Raw genomic sequence first — 19,942 nt, 5'->3', positions numbered from 1 at the left:
GCTCGTGAAGCCCAGGGCTGGAGCAATCCGGAGAATAGTTTGTTGGTCTATCGCCCAACCATACATTGCACTTTTCCTCCTGTTGACCAGAGCTCTGAATACTTTGCAAAAGCTTTGAATAACATCGTTAAAAGCCCTTGCAATTTTAATGGAGGCGCCTCCCATAAGAAGAGTCATCGACGAACAAGGCGTGGTTGATTGGGTCTGAACCTTTTATCGGCCTGATGCCTAGGAGTGTCCCTTTTAATTTATCTGTTGTCACCTTTTGGCTTAGGGAATCTGCCATCAAAATGTACAGGAAAGGGGACAGTGGGCAGCCTTGCCTTATGCCCCTCGAGGCTTTGAAATAATTGGTCGGTCTTCCATTTACTAAAGGGGCTATCCATGGCTCTCCTATACAAGCTTTAATCAATTTTATAAACTCAGGGCTGAAACCAAAAGCGGAAAGAACTTGGAGAAGGAAAGAATGCCTTACTCGGTCAAAGGCGTTTGCCATGTCCAACTTAATGAGCATCCCTTGCTCTTGGCGTTGGTGGCTGGAATGAATGATTTCCTACACCAGGATCACGTTGTCCAAGATATGCCTTCCTTTAACAAACCCCCCTCGGTTGGGAGAAATGAGTTTTTCCAGCAGAGGCTTTATTCTATTCTCTAGGAGTTTGGAGAGAATTTTGTAGGATGCATTGCACAGTGAGATTGGCCTAAAATGATCAAAAGCCTCCGGGTTCGCTTCTTTTGGGATTAGCACTAGGAAAGTGGAGTTTGTGCTTCCTCCCACTTTGGCTTTTTGGAGAAAGCCTTTGATCAGACGAAACAGATTAGCCTTGATGATGTCCTAGCAAATTCTATAAAAATGAATGGAGAACCCATTGGGTCCCGGAGCTTTGTTTGGTTCCATCATCCAGATGACATTGTTGATTTCATCTTCAGTGAAGGGCTTCAAGAGTGTTGAGTTATCCTCCTCGCTTACCAATCTTGGAACGTGTGTGAGGAAGTCTGATGATTTCTCAACATCGTCCACGCCTTCTTCTTTGCTGCTAGTAATGAGAGGTTGCAGCCTCTTTTAACAGAGTTGTGCCTTTGAGGACAGACCCATTTGAAGAGGTAATTTCAGCAATGTGATTTCTTGACAAACGAGTTCTAATTTGCTTATGGAAGAAGGAAATTTTTTTGTCTCCAGACACAAGCCAGAGATTACGTGATTTGAGCCTCAAGGATTCTTCCTCCACTCTGAATGATCGGAGAGTGCTGAGTTGAGCTTCTTGCTCATTCTGAATTTCTGAACATGTAATGTTTTGCTGCTCCATGCCCAGTTGCAAATCAAGCCGCTGCTTGGTTTTCTGCTTTCTGACCATAGTGGGGGAGTTTGTAGGCTTTTTTATCCATTCTTTCAAGGTTGTTTTGGTGGCATTTAGTTTTTGTTCCCACACATAGTTGGGCGATCCGAGAACAGGGATGGACCCCAACTTTTCCTCTTCTTCAAACAGCAAAAGAATGGGCTTATGATCAGAAGTCAACTTTGGCAGAATTTTAGTGGAGATAATCTTCTTTTCGGATAGGAAGGTGCTCTGAAGTAAAGATCTATCCAAACGGGCTAATATATGCTCCGCCCCTGCTCTGTTGTTTGACCAAGTGCAGAGCCTTTTTTTGGCTTAAAATCCAGTAAGTCCCATTGTTAAATCAGGTCTTCCACGAATGGAAGTAAATGGTCCCTGGTGTTGACTCTTCTTTTTTCCTTTGGGTCGAAGATTAGATTGTAGTCTCCTGCTAGAATTATGTTCTTGGGGGAGTAAGCATCCAAAAAATCGAAAAAGGTTTGCGAGGAATCCTTCTTTTCTGCATAGAGGATATGGACATAAAGGTTAAAGAGTGCGAAGGTGATCTTACTTGCATGGTGCCGGAGTTCAGTCTAGATCCAGTGTTGCGTTTGGAAGGAGCTCTCGAGTTGATATTTGTCTTCCTCCCAAAGAGTGGCAAGCCCACCACATGTACCCCTTGCACTTATTGCTTTTCCGACTTTTGTTTTCCATTTTACTTCGCTGAGATCAAGAAGAGCATCCCCTTCTATTTTAATCTCTTGGAGCATGAGGATATCGGGGATTTTTGATTTCAATAGGTTCTTCATCGCTTCAACTTTTAAGGGATTCCCCAGGCCTCTGCAATTCCAAGAGACTAATCGCATTATTTACTAGCAGAGGGGGGAGAAGACCCTCCCTTGGGAGGCCTGGTTCTAGTATTTTTGCCTATGGACATCTCAATCGTGGCCTGGCTGCCTTGCATTTTTTGTCTCTCAGCCTCTTCTTCCCTTGCCTCTTTGTGTGATTTCCTCCCAACTCTTTTCAAAGGCCTCTCAATTGTCTCATCTTCCGAGGAACTAGAAATCTCAAGAGACTTCTTCCTCGTCATCTCTGCATAGGATGGGGGGCTGGAGGCACTTTTTGGAGATCCAGCTTGATGGGGGCTCGTTTCTTCCAGTCTTTTCTCTTCTTCCATATTAATGGGTTGTTGTTCAGCCTCTTCAACTGCTGGAGTTAGGGGTTCTTCTGGTGTGCTGAGTATTTCGAAGGGGTTGTTGGATATCTCTGCTCTTGGAGGACCTGTGCTCCCTTCCCCATTGGCGGTGCTCCACTCCCCGTGAGCACTCCTTTCCCTTTGGTTTTGATGTTTTGTTTAGTTGTCGCTGATTTCTCGACCTGAGTCCATTGTTACCCTTTCGAGTTCTTGGCCTCCTCTGATTTCTTTTTACAATGCTTGGCAAAGTGCCCGTAGCCATGGCAATGCCAGCATTTAAACGGGAGTTGCTCGTAGTCTAACACTTGAATGTGAGACCAGTTAGCCACCGTAAGCTTTATAGCTTCAGGGAGGCCTTCCTCTAGGTCGACTTCTGCACAAATTCTCGCACAGGAGTATTAATCCCTCCTTTCAACGTGATCTATGTATTTTCCAAGCTCATTGCCTATGGTTTCTATGGATTTGGGGTTCCAGCAGTGTAGAGGTAAATGAGGCAGGCGTACCCATACAGGAACAGCAAAGGGAACACCCTGTGTTAGATCGAAATCCAGAGTCCATTGGTTCAGATACAGACCCTGAGGGCCCATGAAATATGGGCCATTTCTGAATATGAGATTCCTATCCTCTATCGACTCAAAAACAAACACAAAGAAGCCCTTACCAACTAAATGACTTTTGATTCCTTCTTTGACCAAAGGTCTCCAGTTCCTTTGCACCCAAGCATCAACAACTTTGGGCGAGAGCCATAGCTCAGTGAACTGCCCAATGAACCCTCGTTCTGCCAGATTCAGAGCCGATCTACATGGTTCTTCAGTCGGCAGGGTAACCGTGGGGATGGTTTCCATTCTTTTGAAAAAAAATTGTTGGTTTTCATTTACTGGGTGTTTGTTGCATGCAGCTACAAGCCTCTGGAACATCGTCAGCTCGAAATACAGGGAAGAATCGACCTCAGGCCCCCTCCTGGGGCCATGGCGATGGAGCAACACATAGGTGCTCGCTGTGATCTCCGTTGCTCTGCACGCGCACTCGTCTTACTGATATATTGAACTTCTGTTACTAGTCTGGTTTTTCTATTTCCCTACTGACACAAAACCTAAACCATAAACCATAATTTTTATGTACAATTTTTGTACTATTTTTCTAAAATGATGAAAGTCAAACCTTCACAAAAAAACTATCCCTCTCTACTTTATAGTTATACAACATGTTTTTTACACATCAATAATATCATCATAACTCCATAGTATATGTCAAACTGAAATATTGAGATGGTTTTCATTTTGAAGGCAAATAGTTCAATCAATATACTTCCCTTTAACAATCAGCTCATAATCATAGTAGTCCAATAAGGCCAATGCTCATGACTCATCCTTTCTAACAAAATATAAAAGCATATTCAAGAGTTGTCGTAAATCTCATCATGACTCATCCTTTCTAACAAAATATAAAAGCATATTCAAGAGTTGTCCTAAAAGTCATCATGAAAATCAAATAAGGTAGAAGAGAAAATGGAGAGAAGAAATTTACAATCTTAAAGAGCTATTTCAAATCACCCAAAAATAGCATATCTTACTTGAATCAAAAAAGAGACTAGTACCAAATCAGAGTATGGATAGTGTCTCTTTTTCACCTCTACTCATCCAAAATCTTCTTACGAGATTTTGAACTATTATTATTGTTGACCGGGCCATAAGCCTACATCTTTGCAAGCATTATTAAATACACTAAATTTATCAACAAGCTTCATGTGCCACATAGACATTACAAACATGACACATATATTTGTATTGTAAAAAAAACGTCTTTGGTGCATTGAGAGATAATTAGCATTATGCTTCAATTGATCTTTGTGTGTAGTTGGTCCAAATTGGATCTTCAAAGGACCAAAATGGTTAAGTGATTAAATTTTTAATTTATGTGCTACAAAACCCTTGAATTCATGCTTGGTGTATGTTTGATGACATGGTAGAGTGATATGGTTAACAATGAAAGCGGTAAACAATAATTGGATAAGTTCTAATGTGGGTGGTCTCTTTAAGTAGACTAGCAACAGTAAAGACTAAAGCTTAGTACTAAGGGTCTGATAAATTTACCCCAACTTTATATTAGGGAAGGTCCATCAAGAGACCCAACTACACTCGAGGACTCGCCTTAGTGCCATGGATTTTGTGGAGTTACCTAAACTTTGCCAAGGTAATCCCAACCAAGGCTCCACTATATTAAAAGGGTGGCCACTAAAAGGCTTTCAATTAGACTAGCCAAAGGGGCAATTCAAAGACTCCAGTCCTCTAGAGTCAAGGTTTTCTCAAAGCTACCCCAAATCTTCATTAGGGAGATCCCTCGTGAAACTCTATGACATTACAATGGGGTCTTTATTATATTGAGGCCTCCGTGGAGTTACTATCCCATTAGACAAGACAACTTCAGCAAAAGTGTGTCTACAAAGGAAAGGGGACCCCACAAGGATTTAAGGGAGCACCTACCATCAACAACCACACAACACATGGTATCAACAAAAGGGTCCATGAGGCAATGAAGAAGCCTCAATAAATCTACAACCAATGTGAGGTTTCCATGTGATAAGCAAAAGAAAAGGGCCAAAAGGTCATTTTTAGAAAAAAATTGTTCTTGACACATAAAAGTGAAATATAACAACTTCTAATGAGTGTTGGCATTCAAGAAAGCTAAAGGAACAATTTGAAAAGCTTGATAAGAAGAAAGTTGCATGCCATAAGCAAATTTTGGGCCTTAAGCATTCTAATTAATCGAGGAGCCTTCAAAAGGCCACAAGATAGAAAAATATGGAGTTCCGCCAATACAATTATTGGGTTTCATGTTGATGGTTATTTGCTTCATGCTAAGGGGAGTTGTGGTGAGGAACAAAGAGACTTTGCTTTCCAATTGCAAATAAGATGCCAACATTTCCACTCAAATAAGATGCCAACACTTGAGAAAAATAACAAAAGAGCCATTATCAAACTATATGGATTTGACATTCTAGAATCACAAATAATTGGTCCATTAAGGCACTAAAGGCCAATTTAGGAAGTTTACCACGTTGTAATAAAGGAGACAAAAATAAGATTAACAATGAAAGAAACCTAATATTTGTGTAGAGAGGGAGAAGTCATCCAAACCATTTTAGTCTTTACTAAATCCAATAGTCTTAATCCCAACCATTGTAGCCTTCACTAAATCCGATAGTCCTAAGCATAAGAAATATGGGTTTATTGCAATACCTACAACAAGAGATCACCTATAGTATGGATGGTGAGTCTTTCTTCCAAATAAGAGGCAACCGTTGCTAATTACTCGGTCATAATCCAAAGAATCAAGAATCTTTGTTGTATAGTCACAATCTAAAGAAATCAAGAGTTTTTATTATAGACTAGTGTTTGCGTAGTGACTGTATCAAAAGTAAATTAAGGGTATTACTCTTTCTTTTAGCCTTGAATTATTGATATAGGAATCAAAGAGAGTAAAGTAAGTTTTATTTGAAATCCACTATTTCATGAGATTCTTTGGAGTCAATATTTTATTTTAAATGAGTCGCTATTTTGTATGCTTTACTTAAATACATGCAATGAAAATTGAAATTATCAAATTATAACCATAAGACTACACTATAATAATGGACAAAAGCAATGCACATCAAAATAAAAAAAAACAAAACAATAAAGTAAAGAACATTTAATTTTTAAATTTGAAAAAGAAACCAATAATGATCCATTATAATATTTTATATAAGCTCTTATAACAACCATTCATTTAAAAAAATCACTTATTAATACACTGAAATAAATATCTTTCATCATTAATTCTAAAAACCAATAATTTAACATTAAATTAACAAATTATAACTTGTCATAATAACACTAAAACTTCAATAATGTGAAGCACTAAAACTTCAATAATGTGAAGCTCCCTATAATGTCAATAAATCTCTCCGCTGAGATATTGTATTCGTCAGAAAGCGATTCTACTTTCAATCCAATCAAATTACTTCCACCCTGCATGTTGAGTTCCCAAATTGAACCTGAAATCTCATGAAACAGTATCCCATTCACCCTCAAATCCCTTATCAGGTATACATGCAGGTTATTAAGCTTCGGGCAGTTCACTGTTAAAGCCTCCACACCCTTATACACATTCAAATCTGTAATGTTGGAAGCCGATATGGCAGGCTGCTGCAGGCCAACGCAGTTTCGTAAGCTGAGATTTCGAAGAAGAGGGCAATGTGAAATAAAGTTGGCTAAGGAGTGGTCTGTCAATTCCACATAGTTAAAGTTGCAAGTGGTGAGATGGTTGAATCCAGAGAAATGGGTTGGAAGACGTGAGAGAATGTAGTTGTAGAGTGTGAGTGTAATGAGACGAGTGCAGGAGAAAAGGGCAGGAGGCGGGATTTCCCTATCTGGGGAATCACAGAGAGTGAGGTGTTGAACATTTCTCCATGCTGCGCACCGCACCCATTTGTATACACTGTCGCGTGTAAACCGCCATTGGGTATCAATATTGCATATGGGCGCGGAAGGATAAACGTCGATGGATAGATAAAAGACTTCCAGATCAGAGGAATGCAAGAGCAGAATTTTGGAGATGATATTCTCCACCGTTGCAATAGATAGGGGATCTGGATCTTTGGAGATGATATTCTCCACCGTTGCAATGGATAGGGGATCTGGATCCAGAGGGGCCAAAAGAAGATGTGGAGAGAGAATGAGTTGGGGCATTTGGGTGTACAGAAATCTCCATCTCTTGGAGAGAAGGGAAGATCTGATGGCCTCTTTAACCGGGATTTTAGACAGGATGGAGCAGAGGATGGCATCTGGTAGTGTGGAGAATTTGTCGGTAGCGGGCGGCATACTGTTGATTCACAGAGCTCCTTTGATGGAAAAAGGATTGCATTCGAGGCCAAAAACCAATACCAGCGGTGAAAACTGAAATGCTGGGAGGGAAATGAAAGCCAATGGAAAGTAACGAGACACAATGATTTCATAAAATGGCGGGAAATTGCAGGAGCGGCTACTGTTTCATTTGGTTTGTCTAAGATTTTTTTTGACATGTGTCTTTTTTCAATTCGTTTTAATTTTTAATTGAAATTTATAAATATAATTAGGGTTATGATAGAATTTATTTCAAGTGTTTTTTTAAATAATATAGAAAATAAGTTTATATTTAAATATATATATATATATATATTTATTTATTTTGAATTATTTTAAATATATTTCTATTAATTAGAGAAATAGTGCATTGTTACTGCACTCTCATGGAAGCTTATCACCATATAATTATGAAAAACAATAACAATGAAAAAAAAGTGACTAGACCAATAGCCATAACAACTAAAATGCAAGGGCTACATCATAAGTGAGAAAATCATTATTTGACTAGGGTGAATGTAAATGCAAAGGCTATATCATCATTTGACCAAGGTGAATTAAATTCTCAACAAACTATTCTTTTCAGAAAGAAAAACATCATGATATTATATTAAGGGAATATAATAGACATACTTGAAAAAACAAAATATAAAATAAAATTCTCAACAAACTATATCAACAACTAATTACTAAAAACCCCAATAAATCTTCAGACATGATACCAACAAATATGTCTGCCAATCAGATAATATAATATATCAAATGTGTGAGATAGAAAATACACGCAACAAAAAAACCATAAACATGATACCAAAAACCACATCTCATCCATAAACACATCATTCCCGTGTAACACAAAGCATGACTTCCCGTGTAACACAAAGCATGACTGCTAATTCTTCTAATGCATCACATAGCCACTATCCTTGCTTGCTTTGAAGCTCTATTCAAATATAACACTTTTTCTAAAAACCATGTACACATTGGACTTTCAGAATCGGCGTAATCAGTTCGAAATACCATCTCCTGTAGAGCAGGGGTGCTCTGAAGAAGGCAACCTAATACACAGATTTCCCTGTCACTGGTTCCATCTAGATGTATGTACACCACTATCTTACAGAGATTAGAAAGTGGGGAGTTTAGAGTCAAAGGTATAGCATGGTTTGCTAGCTCCTGCATTGCATTTCAAAACTACAGTCAGCCATCTCTACCCTCATTTACAAGGTAAAAGTCATAAATATGGAAAATAACAATACGAATGAAGAATTTTACAGCATGTGCATATCTACAGTGGGCATTCTTTTGAGTAAGCTAAGGTATCATAAATTTATGTTGATTGCAGATTCTGGTATTTCATCGTCATAGAGCAATGTCAACAATTTACTTCAATTATTCTCCTCAAATACATGGAATATACAATCCAAGTAAACATACCCCGCTGCCTGCTTGCCTATAGTAACATTTAAATAAATGTAAGACAAATGTACATAAATGTAAGACAGGTTGGATAATCTGTTTCCTAAACCACATCAGCATATGCCTTGTCTAACATGTTTTGCACATTATAGATACGCTGACACATATAGGAAGCAAATTCAAACACACAACCATGGAAACATTCATTGCACTCAACACATCAAAGTTATGTAGAGATTCTGTTCTTACCGACAGAAAGTTGTTACCCATGTATAGTTCCTCAAGATAAGGAAGCCTCTCGAACACATTGAGAAGAGAAATATCCATCTCCTTTTCACTTTTAAGCAAAGGCCCAACAAAAACGAGCAGCAGCTTCAATAACTTGAAGCTCCCTATTATGTCAATAAATCTCTCCGCTGTGTATTCCTCAGAAAGCGATTCTACTCTCAATACAATCAAATTACTTCCACCCTGCATGTTGAGTTCCCAAATTGAACATGAAATCTCATGAAACAGTATCCCATTCACCCTCAAATCCTTTATCAGGTATTCCTGCAGGTTATTAAGCTTCGGGCAGTCCACTGTTAAAGCCTCCACACCCTTATACACAATCAAATCTGCAATGTTGGAAGCCGATATGGCAGGCTGCTGCAGGCCAACGCAGTTTTGTAAGCTGAGATTTCGAAGAAGAGGGCAATGTGAAATAAAGTGGGCTAAGGAGTGGTCTGTCAATTCCACATAGTTGAAGTTGCAAGTGGTGAGATGGTTGAATCCAGAGAAATGGGGTGGAAGAGGGGAGAGAATGTAGTTGTAGAGTGTGAGTGTAATGAGACGAGTACAGGAAAAAAGGGCAGGAGGTGGGATTTCCCTCTGTGGGGAATCACAGAGAGTGAGGTGTTGAACATTTCTCCATGCTGCGCACCGCACCCATTTGTACACACTGTCGCGACTAAACCGCCATTGGCTATCAATGCATACGCGCGCGGACGGGTAAACGTCGTTGGATAGATAAAAGACATCCAGATCAGAGGAATGCAAGAGCAGAATTTTGGAGATGATATTCTCCACCGTTGCAATGGACAGGGGATCCGAATGCAGAGGGGCTAAAAGAAGATGTGGGGAGAGAATGAGGTGGGGTATTTGGGTATACAGAAATCTCCATCTCTTGGAGAGAAGGGAAGATCTGATGGCCTCTTTAACCGGGATTTTAGAAAGGATGGAGCAGAGGATGGCATCTGGTAGTGTGGAGAATTTGTCGGTAGCAGGCGGCATACTGTTGATTCACAGAACTCCTTTGATGGAAAAAGGATTGCATTCGAAGCCAAAAACCAATACCGGTGGTGCAAAGTGAAATGCTGGGAGGGAAATGAAAGCCAATTGAGAGTAATGAGACACATAATGATATCATAAAATGGCGGGAAATTGTAGGAGCGGCTACAGTTTCATTTGGTTTGTTTAAGATTTTTCTGACTCGTGTACTTCATAAATTCATTAAAATTTATAAATATAAATATAAATATAAATGGCAATTGTTCCTCACGGTGCAAAGTTACAAAGAAGGGATAAAAGATTAGAGTAGAATATCTTTACAAACTAAATCGCTAAAATTTCTTTTTGTAACTAGGCTAAGTCTAGGTCTAGGCCAATCTGCCTATTGGTTAGAAGAAGACTCATCCACCCACCATGAGATGCTTATCACCAAGATCGTGTGATGCTTTGGTCAACCCTCGATGCTCCTTGGGAATTTTAATTCCCCATAGTGGCTTCAATATTATGTTGGATTTGGCCAATATTAGACTGTTGATCTAGTCTATGTCAGAGATAGGTATTCCTAACCCTAATGGGAAAGGCTCGACTGGCTCATTGACTCAGTGCCTAGTGTGTAGATCACCAAATGATCTATCTATTGCTAAGCTCTACCAAGTGTTGACTCATTGACTCAGTGCCTGGTGTGTTGATCACCAGATGATCTATCTATTTCTAAGCTACACCAAGTGTTGAAACAAGATGGAGGTAATCAATTTGACAAGGCAGGGTCCAAAAGAAACCTTTAGGCTAGGACACCTCACCCATCTAAAGCGTTGAACACCTATGCTCAAGATACCAGATGCAGGTGGATAGTGATCTTGCCAAATCCAGGAAAATGCAATGGTATTTTCCCCTAATGTCATCGTATATGGGATTCAAGACACCTGAAAATGAAATGCTCCTCGGATTCCACCTCCTACAAATAGCATAATTGGAAATCAGAGACTCACATGTAAGTGCCTTTAGTTATACACATGTTGCATCAATTGCATGCGAAATCTATGGGCAGAATCAAGTTGAATCAATCCAAACTGAACTGAAAAGTATCATTCTCTAACTGGTGTCAATACCAATAACATCCATACAGAGTTGACTGGTAAAGGATTCTTGCAAATGCACTCAAATAAATGGGATTGTTTTAGCATGCTGGTATAGGTTGGATCCCTCAAAAGTTTACAAAGAAGCATAGAAATTGGCATGAACCATGAGCCCATTATAAAACCACGTGTGTTAATTGTAGCCTCCACTTTAAAAAACTTGAACTATTTTACTTGGTAGCCTTGACTTTGGCACATTCAGCAGAAAACTTGAATGTCAATTCCAATTCTTCTTTTTTTTGCTAAAGCAAGAGTCGTACCTTCGTTATCATTAAATCGGAAAATAATTTACATAGAATACAACCATCCACGTGAAACCATGGATCAAGTAAAAACTACTCTCTAAAAACCAAGGGCATCGAATTAGGGGTAAAAACCTTGATCCCTACCATCAAAACAACAAAACCATCAAATGCCAGACAGTACCAAGGCTAAACATTCGACCCACCAAAAACCAAATGGGGGACTAACACTCGTACCAATGAAATACCTAACATCCTCGAAACGAAAATCAGCCTGGAAGCCTTTAATCTCCACCGTCAAAACTCCTTTCCCGAGCCAACGATAGAGGAAGACATCACAATGCCAAGAAGCCCGTTGATTAACCATATGGACCCACAGACATGCACGATGTTTCCTGACTATAGATCCTCCAAGCTTGATCCGACGACAGAGGAAGATATCGCAATGCCTAAAAGCCCGCCGCTTAACTGCATGGACCCACTGACATGCTCGTTGATTCTTAACCGTAGATCCATCGTGCTTGATCCGACGGCCGAGGATCATATCGCACGGGTCTAAAGCACTGATAGTTAGCGTGCGATGAGGGCGGTATTCGTACCCACCCCTCAGCCACGTGTAGCGAGTTGAGTGGAATCGCTCCCAATTCTTAAAAACCGCTTCCAGCTTGAAAGGCTCCCGATAAACAGAAAACCACTCTGCGAGCGGAATTGTGTCCCTGTGAAGAGAATCAAGGGTTTTCCGGCCGCCACGAAAGCCCGGATTCCGGCTTTTCACTCCATCCCCTCTGCACCAGTTTATGAACCCATATAAAGTAAAGCCCCATCCCTCCGGCCAACTACCCGGGCAATAGAATCTACCGAGCAACCCATGAAGGAACAAAACGTGGAAAAAATAACAACTCATAACGATACCCAATTATCTGGACACAGCCTCCATGGCTTTATTACGATACACCATCATATCTTCATCCGCTTGGCAGCAACACTATTCCTTAAGTCTATTCTAAGGCAACCCTTGCCAACCCATCGCAACCCTGCTAATGGTAAAATTGACTCCTTGATTAGCCAGAAAATATGCCAGTTTGTTGGCCTTCCTTCACACATGGTTAAAATTTACCGTGCATAGGCCCAGGAGGTGGAGCTAGATCTGTTGAAAGACCTAGATCAACGTCCAATGTTTTGAAACCTTCTTCGGCCCCGTGCCACAACTAATTCTTTTGACCGAGTTGATGATTAACTCAGATTCAGCTTCGATAATCACATTATGTCGATTATCCTAAATGGCAATGGAAGATGGAAAGGATATTTCCATTTTCATCCTTTAACACCCCTCCAAAGCCAGCATTGCCCATGTTGCCTTTTGAGGCCCCATCAATGTTAAATTTCAGAAAACCTTGAGGGGGAGGATACCAGTAGTCCTACTCAGTATCCATTATCCAAAACTTTCCGTCCAAGCCCTGAGGAATAAGTCCCTGCAAGCCCAACCGTCAGAGAATCCTCATTTCAACGTCTGAAGGTAGATTCTTAGGGGGATTTCGCACAGCAGTACTGACCGTCTCCTTAAATTGTATCAAGATCTGCTCAAAAAGACATTGGAAGGGTTTCTTTTCATTTTTGAAGATTCTGTTGTTCCTTTCTTTCCAAACATTCCAAATAATGAAGCTAGGCGTAGGAGCCCAAGCTAAGCCAAGAATTTCATAATCAAAAAAATTTCGCCTTTAGTTGTTTAGGGTATTGATAATACTCCCTCTATTCCTGTCGGTCTTTTCGAAGATGGTGGCAAAATAATCCCACAACCTAAGGGTAAAGATGCAATTGTTAAGGAGGTGTTCCATAGTTTCCTCTTGGGCCTCACAGAGCTGGCATCTGGAAGGCCCCAGAACACCCCTTTTCCGAATGTTATCCCAAGTTAGAATTTTTTTATGATAAACTAGCCACATGAAGAGTTTAATCTTCATCCAGCCTTGATGCCTCCATAGATTCTGCCAAATTCTATCCGGAGCAAGAGAATCCAGCTCAAGGAGTATGCATTTTGCCTCCTTAAGATTAAAGGTACCCTCATTGTTGTTGCCCCATCTTAACTGGTCATGCCCCCCTGTTACTAGAATCTTCCTTTGTTCCAACATTTTCATAAGAGCCTCTACTTTAGCTTTCAAGGGGTTGTCTTCCCTGTAAACCATGTTCCTCCAGTTTCTCCATTTTCATGCATTATTGGTTTGGTCCCAAAAATCCTTGACCTTAGATAACCCTATGATGTCAATCTCTATCTTGAGGTCCACAAAATCCTATTTTAACAGTATCGGTTCTTGTTTCCATTTATCTTCCCAAAATAGTGCCAGATCTCCCTCTTTGATTTCCCAGAAGCTGTTCTTTTGTACTAAGCCTCTATTCTCCCAGGCCTTATTCCAGATGTATGAGCCCTTTATACTTCCAGACATCCTTATATGATCGTTAATTTGCCAAGTGCTGGCATATTTTTCTTTCCAGATACTAGCCCACTGAGCCTTTGGTTCTTTAACCCAATGCCACCATAATTTAGCTCCTAAAGCCCTGCTTAGAACCTCCAGATTGTCCAAACCAAGACCCCCATGATTTTTAGATTTGCAAATCTTTTCCCAAGCTACCAAGGCCCATTTCTTTCTTTTCTCCCCCTTACCCCAGAGGAAGTCTCTTTGAATGGTTCTAAATTGTTGTAAGACTCCTTTTGGTGCTGGGAGTGCTGATAGCATGAAAACTGGGATAGATTGAAGAACAACCTTTGTAAGCACCAACCTACCAGCCAAGTTTAAAGATCTGATGGTCCAATTCCTGATTTTATCCTGCATCTTATTAATCACCGGCTCCCAAATGCTCTTATGCAGAGGTTTAGCAGTTAGAGGAACTCCCAAATATTTTGAAGGTAGGAAATCCCTTTGAAAGCCCAGAATTCTGGAGATATTCCTTTGAATAGCAATATTGGTGTTAAAGAAAAAAATCTTAGATTTGGAAAGATTAACCTCCATACCTGTAGCCATGGCAAAGTCACTTAGAAGTTGTTTGTATGCAAGAGCTTCTTTGACTGTAGGGATTCCCTGCAACATGGTATCATCAAAAAATTGTTGATGAGTCAAGGGCTGTCCATTCTCAGAAAGTTGGAGACCCTTGATTTTTCCATCTTCTTTTTCCTGCTTGATAGACCGACCAAGTCCTTCCGTCATGAGTATGAAGAGAAAGGGAGAGAGTGGATCACCCTGCTTGAGGCCTCTTGAAGGAATAAAAGTCTCGGAGGGAGAACCATTTACCAAAATTGAAAAGTTGGAAGAAGTTACCAGGGCCATGACCCATCTAACCTAGTTATGATCAAACCCAAAAGCAATAAGAACCCTCCTAATATAGTTCCAGTGCAACTTATCATAAGCTTTGGCTAGGTCCAGTTGCATGATCATTCCAGCCTTCCTGTTGCTAGTCAGTGAGTGCACCACCTCCTGTGCTTGAATGATATTATTGAGAATTTGCCTGCCTTCCACATAACCAGATTGTTCCCCAGACACAAGAGTGGGAAGAAGAGGTTTGAGTCTATTGGCTACAACCTTGGATATTATCTTGTAAACCACATTGCACAATGCTATGGGTCTAAACTTATCTGGAGTTAGGGCATTGTCCTGTTTAGGGATCAGAGAGATGAAGGAGGTGTTGAGTGCCTTCAGAATAGTTCTATTCCTCCTGGAGTCTTCTACTACATTCAGAATGTCCTTTTTAACAATATTCCAACAAGCTTTAAAGAAATCAACATTGAAACCATCAGGGCCTGGCGCTTTACCATTATGCATTTCCTTGAGGACCTCATTGATATCCTCTTCAGTCACTGGCCTATTGAGGTTGAAATTATCCTCTCCGGACACTAGTCTTGGGATATGTCTTGTTAAGTCCTTGATGAAATGCTCTCTGTCTGAAATGGTTTCCTTTGCTATCCCCTGAAAGTGCTAAACTAACACAACTTCTATGTCTTCATGGGAACTAAGAAGTTGCCCTCCCTCATCCTTGATCGAAGAGATTCTATTATGGGCTCTGTTTTCCAAGGTGGATCTGTGGAAAAATCTGGTGTTTCACTCTCCTTCTTTTAGCCATTGCACTCTAGATTTTTGTCTCCAAAATATTTCTTCTTGTTTACATAAGTTCTCCCAATCTTGCTGGAATTTGGTGGCTTTATCATTTCTGACTTTATCAAAGTCATCCGTGATAAGAGTTTGGTTGAACTCCTGCAATTTGTATTCAACAACTTTTTTTCCCCTAAAAATGTTGCCAAATTCATTCTTGTTCCAATCTTTTAACCTGAGCTTAATGTGTTTTAGTCTTTTGTGAAGAAGAAACATACTTGTACCCTAAATATGCAAATCTTCAGACCACCAACTTGAAATGTTGCTGATGAAATCTAGATGGGTGAGACATATATTCTCAAATCTAAAAGGTCTATTCCTGGGCGTACCAACGCCCTTGACCTCCAGTTGAACTGGCCAGTGATCTGATCCTCCAAAGGGGAGAATTCTCGCTACCATTTCCTTATCATTGAGCATAAGGTCCTCTGAGGTGATGAATCTGTCTAACTTTGAGGCTACTTGAGACTCTCCTCCTGTTTTATTGTTCCAAGTAAAGAGACCATTACTCGAAACAATGTCAACTAGCTTCATAGTATCCATAAAAGTTTGAAAATATAAGGAGTCTTTGTTTAGGGTTCTGGTTCCCCCTTTTTTCTCCAATACTGATTTGATCATGTTCAAGTCCCCACCCAAAATCCATGGTATCTCTACATATCTCTCTCTGAGATCCACAAGAGAATCTTGAAACCTAAGTTTGTCATCTATTCTCTGAGGGCCATAAACATTCGTGACCAGATAGGTCTCCCTATCCCCCACATGCTGAATAACCACTGATAAATAATTTCTAGAAGCCTCAACATCTATTATACCAATCTTTTGGGGGTTCCAAAGAGTAAGAATGCCTCCTGATGTATTTTCTGCCTTGACTTCTAGAAACCCAAATCGATTGAGCCATTTGCTATATATTTCTCATATTTTCTGAATGGAACATTTAGTTTCCTGGATAAAAATCATATCCGGAGCTTCTTGTTTCATTCTATTACTAAGTAATCTTTGTTTTCTTTTACTACCTAAACCCTTGATATTCCAAGAAGTGAACTTCATCATTAAATATTTGTGAAGGAGTAACTGGTTAGGTCTTTCATCTTACCTGAATCTATCATTAGCTTTCCACATTCCATCAACAGCTCATTCTGCTTTTTTCTGCCTCTTTTCTTTCCTAGGCATCTAGGTGCTAATCCTGGTGTGTTTTTCATAGATTTCACACCTTCGTTACACTGTATTGCAGTGTTACTTTTCCTGTCCATCCCTTTAGCCTGGGTTTTCCATAAGTACAGTTGTTGTACTCTAGTGAACTCTTCTTGAGGTAACGAGTCTACCCCTCCCATGGTTCCCTGTTTCAAGAACCCTTCCAAATCTAGGTTTTCTCTATCAAGAATCTCCTGTAGTTCATGGTCCTCCATTTCCATCTCGCTCTGGGTCATTTCCTGGTCCATATCCAGTTCTACATCGCTCATCATAGCCTCTTTCTGTTTATTATTATCCTTTGTTTGATCTTTGTCTTCCTCTTTCTCCTTCTCCTCTGGACTTCCCTCCATTCCCTGATCTACTTTTGTTATCTCTTCTTCTTCCTCGAGAACTTGGTACCTGTTCAGACTGGCTTGAGGCCCTTCTGCTTGATGTTGCTTAAGTCCCCTTTTGCCCCCTTTTCCTCTATGGCTCACTTTATGAAAGCTTTCAGTATCTTTCATTGTGGTAGCTTTGCTCTTGTTCTCTATTTTACTGAGAGGGCAATCCCTGAAAAGGTGTCCATGCTCATGGAATCTGCGACATCTAAATGGAATATGTTCATAATCTACTGTTTGTACCCATTCTTCATCAAAAACTTCCAAGATAACCTCATCTGGTAGAGCTCTGGAGAGATCCATCTCCACACAAATTCATGCAAAGGAAGTGTATTTTCCCCTTCTGGTGGCTTCAGAAGCTTTGACAAAACGTCCTAATTTATTTCCTATGGCTATTAACGATTCTGTTTGCTAGTAATCAAGAGGAAGGGGGTAAAGTCTTACCCAAACCAGAACTGAAGTGAAAGTCTCCCACTCCGGGACAAAGTTCATCATCCACGGTTTCATATAGAGGCCAGCAACTGCGTAGATGTAGGACCCTCCTTCAAACACTCTGTTTTTATCCTCAATATTTGTGAATACCACAGTAAAGAATCCCTTTGATCCAAGATGTAGGTCAATGCCTCCTTTTGGTTTCCAATGGTATTTAATCCATGTCTGTAATTCCTTTTCAATGGGCCATACTCCCATGAATTTACAAATGATAGCATATGTCCGCATGTGGTCCCTATGTGCCTGCAGAGCAGGATCATTCAAAACTACTTTGGGTGTGACTTCAGTTTTGGGTTTACATGGTCCCTTATGTGCCTTGGTTTTTTCTCCCTATTCGTTATCGTCTTCCTCCTTTTATTTTGTGCTATTATTCTCCCTTGATTTCATTCCCTCTTGCTCTTCTTCCATGCTTCCTTTCCCTTCTTCAACAAGACCTCTGACCTCTTCTATTGGCTTCTTACCTCTGTTGGCTACAGCCTGCTTGTAGGAGGGAGTGGAGCTCCCTCCTTTGCGGCCTTCCATGGAGTTCAACACCTGCTAAAGACTGTAAACCCTAGCTGCTCGTTCTCCCGTCCGCTCCAGTCCTGCCCTCAGTCTTCGTCGATCGAGCCCCTTACCATCATCATAACGCACTTCTCAATTCCAATTCTTCATTATTTTGGAGTGTAATGATTAAAACATTACAAGCGAGAGCGTTCACTACCAAACTATTTTTCAACAATTCTGCATATAGCTTTAGAGCATCCCAAATATTTCCTTCTTTGTGGTGCCCCCCATATTAGGGAGGTATAAGTAAAAACATCAGGCTTCATATCACATTCAATCATATCTCTATAGAGATGGATAACCTTTTGCGAATTGCCCTCTTTGCACTGTCCATAAATAAGAGTGGTGTAAGTAAAAATATTGGGCTTACAAACATGGTGATTTATTATACCACAGTTTTTATATGGCCGCAACATTACCATTGGTTTCTTTCTCTATATATGTTGTTTTTACCACTTTTCTAGGAGATGTGCTTGCACTCCCACATTATAGTCATATTGACTGTACTCTTCTTTAGTCCCATTGACCTAGTTTTGAGGTCATTTGTTGGGCATTAACAAATTTACTTACTTATACATAGTTTTAAGTTCGTTGGTTTACTTTTTCATGTTCAGAATAAACGAAGAATAGTGACACGTTTGATAGTCAACTATTGAATTTTATTATTTGTTTTCCGCAATATGTTTATAAATTGTAGCATTTATTACTAAGAGTCGTTTTGAGATATCTTTTTAGTTTAGGTTGTCTAGTTTTCTGTAGGAATTATTGTACATTGTAGAATATGTTTACCATGGAAGATTCAACACAACTAAGATAAGCTTTCAAATACTTGAAGGTTGGTCCATTAACACCTCTCCAAATATGCATTATACTCACCTAAAAAGGAAAATTTTTGTGGAGGATCACATCACTTGATCCCTTGAGACATTTCAAGAAATAATTGAAAGGAAAAAATTGAGTTGTATAATGTTGATTCTCAAATGGTTAAATTCAAACAAGCTAGTAGAAACTCTTCAATATTGACAAGAGGCTATCTCTGTAGTCAAAAGATTTGTGTTCTATGTTTTCTCCATAAATTGAGCAATTTCACTCTTGCTATCAATAGAAAAATGGGAATTAGAATAGTTGAGGGATTTTTGAAATATTCTCTTGCAAAAAACCATGCCTCCTTAACAAGAAGAAAAAAGTAACAATTTTGTTGAATAAGTTAGTCTACCTTTCTATGGCTCAAGAGATTTGAGAAACTCTAGTAAGACCCTATTAAGCTTTTAGAAGACCTTAATTCTATATGTAACTTCACCAATGGTAGTCATTGCTCCAGATTTCCAAGATAAGCTTAGCCCCCATCATGTGCCATATCTGGGAGATTCCATTATCCAAATCTAATAATGGTATCCTAGATCAAAGACAATCTAAAAGCAAGCAAACATAACTTGTATGAAATAGTGTTTAAACTAAGCTAGGCCTCTTCCTTCTTCACTGAACTTGGCCCTTTCTTTGGCACTAGCAAGATGGTATGGAAATACCTTATAATGGAAATACTATTTCATTTTGTGAAGGAAGATATGGATATTGGTAAATCCAATTACGAGTTTCTTCTACTTGTCATTGGCAACCATGTTGTCATCACTAATTGTATTGTGCAAGTCCCGAACCATGCAGAAAAGTACAAATAACACTTGATCCTCTCAAACGACCAAATATTCAACTGCTCCTTTCCTTGTCATTAGAATGTGTCTAACTTAG

General features: G+C 39.8%; 1 protein-coding gene across 1 annotated transcript; it reads right to left on the bottom strand.

Annotated features, from left to right (window-relative positions):
• Positions 1 to 8,191: 8,191 nt before the first annotated feature.
• LOC149144654 (F-box/FBD/LRR-repeat protein At5g56420-like) lies at positions 8,192 to 10,152 on the bottom strand. Its single transcript, XM_089449996.1, has 2 exons — positions 9,060 to 10,152; positions 8,192 to 8,567 (listed from the first exon to the last, which is right to left on the bottom strand). Exons 1-2 carry the CDS (start codon positions 10,080 to 10,082, stop codon positions 8,304 to 8,306), a joined length of 1,287 nt encoding a protein of 428 aa, XP_089306122.1. The 5' UTR covers positions 10,083 to 10,152; the 3' UTR covers positions 8,192 to 8,303.
• Between the last annotated feature and the right edge of the window lie 9,790 nt (positions 10,153 to 19,942).

Source organism: Pinus tabuliformis, chromosome X, assembly GCF_031772625.1.
Source record: "Pinus tabuliformis cultivar Carrire ecotype Pingquan chromosome X, CPIR1, whole genome shotgun sequence".
Taxonomy (NCBI): Eukaryota; Viridiplantae; Streptophyta; class Pinopsida; order Pinales; family Pinaceae; genus Pinus; species Pinus tabuliformis.
This window is presented reverse-complemented; position numbering and strand designations above follow the sequence as displayed.

What these genes read in the sequence shown, in the direction of transcription:
- LOC149144654 (XM_089449996.1), bottom strand. Translation starts at nt 10,082, where the DNA reads ATGCCGCCTGCTACCGACAAATTCTCCACACTACCAGATGCCATCCTC. An exon ending in TGGGTAACAACTTTCTGTCG is followed by an intron (nt 8,568 to 9,059) that starts GTAAGAACAGAA and finishes AATGCAATGCAG; the next exon opens with GAGCTAGCAAACCATGCTAT.